This window comes from Triticum aestivum, chromosome 3D (assembly GCF_018294505.1).
Source record: "Triticum aestivum cultivar Chinese Spring chromosome 3D, IWGSC CS RefSeq v2.1, whole genome shotgun sequence".
Lineage (NCBI taxonomy): Eukaryota > Viridiplantae > Streptophyta > Magnoliopsida > Poales > Poaceae > Triticum > Triticum aestivum.
Genome location: NC_057802.1, coordinates 356,991,743 through 356,998,599, shown reverse-complemented (window position 1 = coordinate 356,998,599; position 6,857 = coordinate 356,991,743). Strand labels below are relative to the sequence as shown.

Genomic DNA, 6,857 nt, shown 5'->3' with positions numbered 1-6,857 from the left:
GACAACCCCGCCTTCACTGTCTGCGACTTCATCCTCACAGCGAGCAGCGTTCCCGACCTCGCGAGCGATCAGATTGATCACCCGCCTGCCCGCGATCCACACCGTCCACGCCGTACGAATGACCTGATCATTCGCTGGTGCGCCTCCGCGGGTCCCGTGAAGATCGTCCCCGAGTATAGCGTCCCCTCCACTGATCGAGCAATAGGTTGTCGCCCCGTCGGCCCGTGCCGCCACCCCGCGGTTCTCCTCGCAACTACACCGACCAGCGCGCTCCGCTGCATCGCCCCTTTGGGCCATAGCGCCGCAGCATGCGGTCCGCGCCGCCGCACCAAGGTCTTCCCCCGCTGTTGCCCCGACACGCGCACCGTCATTGCGTCGCCCCTTCGGGCCATAGAGCCGCGGCACGCAGTCCACTCCGCCTTCCCCATGCGTCGACTTCTACGTGGGATGCACCGTGCCGCCTCCCTAGGTGCGGGAACGCCACCATCTGCGCACGGTCTTCGTCACGTTGCCGGATTCTTCCTCGCCTATTTCCATTTTTGTTTAGACTTTTGAAAACTGAAACTAACAAATAACTTAACGGTAGAAACCGAATTTTCAGTTAATACCGAACGCCCACGTCTTCGTCCACGGCTACACCACCCTACGCTCTCGGCCATATCGACATCGACACAAAAGGCCACCACCTTGCTTGAGCAACCGTGTTGGCTTCCACTCCAGCCACAACATCCGCGATGCATCGACCGGCTTACAACCTTTGGATTCTTCTCCAATCTCACTGTCTATGTCGCTACCGTTGTAACTGCAGGAGAAGTTGAGTATTGTGATTGTTTAGGAAACATAAGATAGACTAGGATTTGTTCTAGCTTGTCTTGTACTCCTATACATACACCTACGAGGCTCAAGCAATACATCAACAATTCCACCATTCTTGTATCTATTCCTCTTACATGCCGGAAAAGCGTACTAGATTCCTTCCGAAGAATCCCATGCTACGTTGTTTACTCCTGAAAATTGCATCTCTGTCCGGTGGCTGGGGGCTTTTCTCTTTGGTTGTGTCTCGTTCGGTTTCAATGAAATGGAGCCCGAGGCTGACGCCCATGTTAATCGAAAGACGATGTAAATTTATCGTAAATATCCCAATATCTGTACAATATTTCAAGACAACAATAAAATGGGCCAGGAGATCTTGTTCAGCAAACCTCAGCATTCCGATCCCGTGACAGCACTAAAGCAACACAGACGACGTCAAGAAACAACAGGCTACCTTCGCTTCACGTTATATACTAACATGGAGGTCTGGGTGCAAATCTTCAGAGCTCCCGGGACAAAACGTATCTTGATTTTGATTTATCTGAGCATTTTGATTTTGTAAGTTGTTCCTGAGCTTTCAAATTCCTCCTCAACTGCGTAGTGTATACAAGAAAAACTAGGAGCCCTGCAGCCCAGACCGCTCCATTCTGTTAGGAACCCCCCAAACTTGTGTTCCTTGGTCCTGCAAAATGTAATGATGAAAGGTTAGAACTTAAGCATGCATTGTGCCTTAATGATGTTGCTTGCTAAACTTCACCCAGTGATTTCTTGATAACGAAAAGATTGCCTCAAATAAGAAAAACACAAAGAAAGCATTAAGTGGGCCATACGGAACGCCTGGTATTTCGCTATCAGAATTACGGACACAGAGAAAGTAGCACCGACCAGTAGAAGCCATGGACCGACTTTTTGCAGCCTGCGCTAAACTACAAGGTTGTATCCGAAATGGATGATAGAATAAAAATGTTTGCATCAAAAGGTGTTATATAACAACCACGGATAAATCTTTGCTTTGAAACCAATCCTTGCATATATAACCTGTGATTCTTGATTAACAGAGATTACACAAGACAAACCAATGAACAACTAATCAGGAAAAGGTTGCTTCGTTGATCAGAAATACATCTCTATAAAATAAATGTTATGAAACAAAAGTGACAAGAAAAATAAAGCTGCTTTCATAGCTCCAAAATATCATGTAGAAAGGATGCTTCTGGAAGTGCCAACGAATCACTGATAATGCTCCTCACTATTTAGGACCTTCGGCATATTTTAGAATAGATTTCGCTGCCTCATGTTTATGAAACGATTGTGCAACAGTAAGCATATGAAATATCGCCATGCTTTTTCCTGGAGTTAAAAATAACGTGAATAAATTTGCTCTAGCACCGTATTCCCTCCTATGTTTCAGAGTTTCTTGTTTCCTGACTAAAAGGCTGTGCTAAGGTACAAGAATTTTGGCTAAGGCTTCTAGTTCAAATCGGACCTTGTGCTGACTACTAAATCATCTCCGTGTCCGTGCAATCACAATGTGACCCTTGCACGGCCACACGTGCACTCTGGTGGGATGTCGACATTTCAGGCAGGTCATGCCGTAGCTTCTTTACATGTGTAGTTATGTTGTTTCAAGAAAGACTTTAGTATGTGCTGTCATACATGATAGTAGCAAAGCAGTGGGGTTGTCAATTTCTAAAATCCTACTGCACTTGGGACAGTAACGAAGTAGTGGCTGGTCTATGGTAGGATAAAAAAGCAGTGACTCTGCAATTGCTCTCATGTTGCATGCATTTGGCCCTCACAGGTCACAACAATGCAAACCAACAAACACATGGTCAACTTCACAGAGGTGCTCGCTGCCTAGGATGACATAATGAGCGGCCAACAACACACCTGCATGTTGGCCGTGATCCTGTCAATTTGCAAAGCTAGTCGTACAGTGGATATGTGAGTGGTTAGGTCACAGAACCAACCATAAAAGGAGCGGGTAAATGGGCATATGTAGCAGAAGGACATGGTCGATGCATAGCAAGGCAAATCAACAAAAAATGTATGCGCATACGCCAATCTTATGAACATTGCCAGCTAGTGAAGGTCTCAAATGTGATCCCCACAAGACAGTGGGCAAGTTCTTTTTTTCCTTTTGACCGATGGATCCGTTAGTGGGAGCACTGTTGCGCTTGCACTTGCAGTTCCCTGCATTTCCATTGTATTTTTCTCACTCCACTCTCCTCTAGCACACTGTGACAGCTGTCAGTATGCACTCACCCCACTTACTGTTGCCTTCCCCATTCGCTCAGCAGTTCCCAGTTGATAGTGGGTGGTGCACTGTATCAATTTTTAGCTAAATGATTTTCACTCCTTCAACATTAAAGGTTTTATATTTCACCAAACAGGCACCATTATAACATACAGAGATAGAACCTTGTCATCACTATGCCATTGGCATTTTGTGGAATACTCAGCTCATGAAATGGCTAGGACATAATCTAATTATGACAATCTTTTTGCAGAGTAAAGCCATCATTCCATGCATAGCTGACCAAGAGGAAGACTACGAACAATTTGAAGTCTAGTTAGTGCTATCTACCATTCGAAGCTATATGTGACATTTCATTACGGATATGGTGCAGTTAACACAAATATATTTTAAAAGAAGAACCCACAGCTTAGGTTTTAAAGTAGCTTGAGCCAAATGCAGTTGACCTTGTGTTGTGGGATATCAAGTTTCAGCATAATACTGTTGAACAATCATTACTGGTAGACCATATCCAAAGTTAAAACCTTTTTTCTCTTTCCTACAGCTTGACCCATCATCCATCTATAAAAGGGGCAGAGACAATAGTTTCTCGCCAACAATCCTCCAGGGAATAAAACTCCTTTAGCAGCTAGCGGAGAACAACATGCCTAAGCCCACTTTCATACTCGCCATCATCCTTCTAATTGCTCTCTTCAATGCATCTGCAAGTATGGTGTTTGCTATTTGTTCTTCCCCAGTATTTTACCCCATCATAAATATAAATACAACAAGTTGTTTTTTCATGCAGGCCAAACCATAGTGGTAGAAATTGATAATGCTGTTCCTCCGAAGTTCATAAAGGTCTGCCTATGTTGTTCTCAAAGTTTTTGACATAGCCATCTAAGGCAATGCTTATTGTATTTCGTTATTTCCATTCCATATACATATATGTGAGTGCTAGCTAATACTTTCTAGCTCTTTATGTTTTCCTCTAACAATTGGTCACTTTTTCTAGATAACTTATGCTTCACTAGAAGAAACGAATCTACAGTTTATGCTTCAAATCGACAAATGCCAGACAAACAGAATAGCACTTCTATTTTCATTCTATGCTTAATTCCATGTATTCGTGTTCTTTGTGTTCTAAATGCAGGCGCACAGCAGGAAGATTCTCACAGAGATTCAGGACTATGACTATGGAGGTGCAAACTCTAGGCATGATCCACGCAGAAGGCCCGGGAGGAATGGCTAGAGAGCTAAGACCCTTCGTACATATCCCTGCATATGACCATGTGGAGGTATTACTACATGAAAGTGGGTCATATGAGGGACCAGTCAATCGCGGTAGCAAGCCTATATGATTTTCAAATTCCCTGCAGTATGGTTTATATATCCAAATAGATCAGAGAGCGGGATAGATATTACTCTTATCCCCTAAATAGTCTAGCCGCGTGAAGTCGAGACTTGTTCATTTTAAAGGGCACTAAGTGCTGCAAATGCATACATGATGCAGAGGGTTATCTATGATGCCATTTGGTGCAGTTATAATAATTTCTTGTGAGCTCAAGCTGTTCTGTTCTCTTCTGTTTTGTTCTCAATTCTGACTAGAACCAGAATCTCCCACACTAGGGCATCCTTGTGTACAAGCACACTCATCGCACTCATCACATATACAACCGAGGATAATAATTCAAGCATAGAGAAGGCAGTAAAGAGTAATTGGAGAGTGAGTTGTGAGATGTACTTACTATAGAGCATGTGATTCTATTCAATTCCCTTCTTCTTTTATGAAATAAGGCCCAGGCTTGATAGGATAAGGATAAAGGTAACCCTCTGGCCGAGAAAATCCAGCTTCATTCATACGGTCACTGAGCACATGCAGTATAGGTTTTTTCAATCCATACTCATGCCTGTGCTTCTCAAGATAGGCGTTAGCTTCTTCTGCCACCTCCATTGTGAATGCGAATCTGTTCTCTTGAGATAACATGAGCTGGTTGATATCCAAGCACACAAGCTTCCCATTTCCCCTTACTTTTCTCACTTTCTCTTCTAAGAAAGGGATACGATCCAACTTGTAACGCAACATGTCATCCTCTTTGGTCTGCCAAAAACGAAAGGGGATTTTTAAGCATGATACCACTATGACGCTAGCAAATAACATGGAAATAAGGAAAAAGAATGTGAAATTTCTAAAGCATGTCAACAATGCTCACTATTCCATTTCATCTGATTTTATCCCATGGAAATTTTATTGTCTATGTAAACAACAAATGTGTGATATACAGCTGCTTGCATACCTGCATAACTGCTCGGAAATGGCCAAGCAGTGCTGAACATGTGACACAGTTTACCTAAAAGGAAAAGAAGGCAGCTCGTTCCTACTTCCTATAACAATGAACGAACTGTCTAGAAGAAGCATAGTGTAAGTCAGCGGCGTAAATTGGTTGGGAAAGAAGTCTGCAGTATAACAGCCGCTGACTTCTTATTTGACAGTTTGAAACAACCTGCAATTCAATGCAAGGTCATGAGCCAGCATGACCAAAGGGCCTGCACAAAACCGATAATACATCGCGTAACTTATCATAACGGAATAAGCAATCACACAACTCTCCAAATCGTAAATGTGTGCAAGCGATTAAACCTGTTAAGTGTACACCTTGATTCAGTGTTGTGCTGTTACATTAGCTTGTCACACGTTCAGTTATTCTGTGACTTGTCTTAGCCTGTAACTAGCCCACGATGCGCGATTCAGTGAGCGTCTGGCTCAGTGACTGCTAAAAGCAGAGCTATAAATATGTACCCCTGTACTGAACTTCGACGAACACAAGCCAATCATTTATCCTGTGGTTTAGATTTTATCAAATACCACATGGTAATGGACGCCGAATGATGGTTCTCGGGCCTCCTGAACACCACTATGCCCAACCTACGACGCAAAAGTTCTAGGCCCAATCGTATTTTATCCGGCAGCAAGCTCGTCCTTCGATTATTCACCGTCCTAGTTCCAACAGAAACAACCACGCAGAGATGAGGAGACCGCCTTGTTCGGCTGTTGCGCATACCAGTTTCCGGCGACGCCACACTCGCCGCCCACCGCTTACTCGCCCGTCCCCGCCCCCCTTCCCACTTCCAGGCTCACTGCTCTGCTTTTTCTACGAGATAATGGAAACAGCATGATAAGGATTGCGTCAGTTGGGCGAGGAGGAGAAGAAAAGGGGAAGGGAAGTAGGTTGCCTGGGTCGGGCTTCCACCTGAGCCTTCATGGAGATGGTGGCAGCGCTGCGGCTAGTCCTTCCGCCCGATTGAGGGGTGGAGGGGAGGCCGGCGGCGAGGTGCCCGTGGTGGTGGCGGGCGGCGAAGGAAGCGGCCATTGCCATGGCCATTTTTTGGACCGGGATGTTCGCGAGGCTGTTTCTTACCTCATCCAGTTATCGAGCCGTTTGGGCACGAGCAAGCGCTGCTTTTCTTTTTTTGAGGGATGGCACCAATATATGGGCTTCCAGGATAGCCCAAATAAACCCTAAGGGCCCAGCGACAGACCATTGGAGGAGAGCCCCCAACGCTCCAAGCGTTAAAACGCTGGGGAAACGCACAGAGCGTCAGAAACTGGGCTCATATCACACACTTTTTTTTGAAAGTTTCATACATTTTCTAAAACGTGTTCAGTCATTGAAGCATTTTTATTTAATTTTAAAAAATTCCTCGTACAAGATGAAAAAATTTCAAAGTTCATGATTTTTTTTTGAAAAAAATTATTGTCCACCCCAACTATTCGAATTCGCCCCAAACTCGGCAGTTGCCCCATTAC

At 44.6% G+C, this 6,857-nt stretch overlaps 1 protein-coding gene and 1 long non-coding RNA gene across 3 annotated transcripts; one reads left to right on the top strand and one right to left on the bottom strand.

Moving 5' to 3' along the window:
- Window positions 1-1,103: 1,103 nt before the first annotated feature.
- On the bottom strand, window positions 1,104-6,523 carry LOC123078870 (protein PLASTID TRANSCRIPTIONALLY ACTIVE 7). Of its 2 annotated transcripts, none has more exons than XM_044501509.1 (4): window positions 6,301-6,523; window positions 6,112-6,201; window positions 4,798-5,150; window positions 1,104-1,495 (listed from the first exon to the last, which is right to left on the bottom strand). In XM_044501509.1, the coding sequence occupies exons 1-3, from the start codon at window positions 6,430-6,432 to the stop codon at window positions 4,818-4,820; spliced, it is 555 nt and encodes a 184-aa protein (XP_044357444.1). In that variant the 5' UTR covers window positions 6,433-6,523; the 3' UTR covers window positions 1,104-1,495; window positions 4,798-4,817. The 2 variants fall into 2 exon arrangements, with proteins under 2 accessions (XP_044357444.1, XP_044357445.1); XM_044501510.1 differs by having other exon boundaries at window positions 6,112-6,192; window positions 6,301-6,511.
- LOC123078871 (uncharacterized) lies at window positions 3,668-4,616 on the top strand. The gene is made up of 3 exons (XR_006437752.1): window positions 3,668-3,777; window positions 3,858-3,910; window positions 4,203-4,616. It is a non-coding gene; the product is annotated as an uncharacterized lncRNA (long non-coding RNA).
- Window positions 6,524-6,857: the final 334 nt, after the last annotated feature.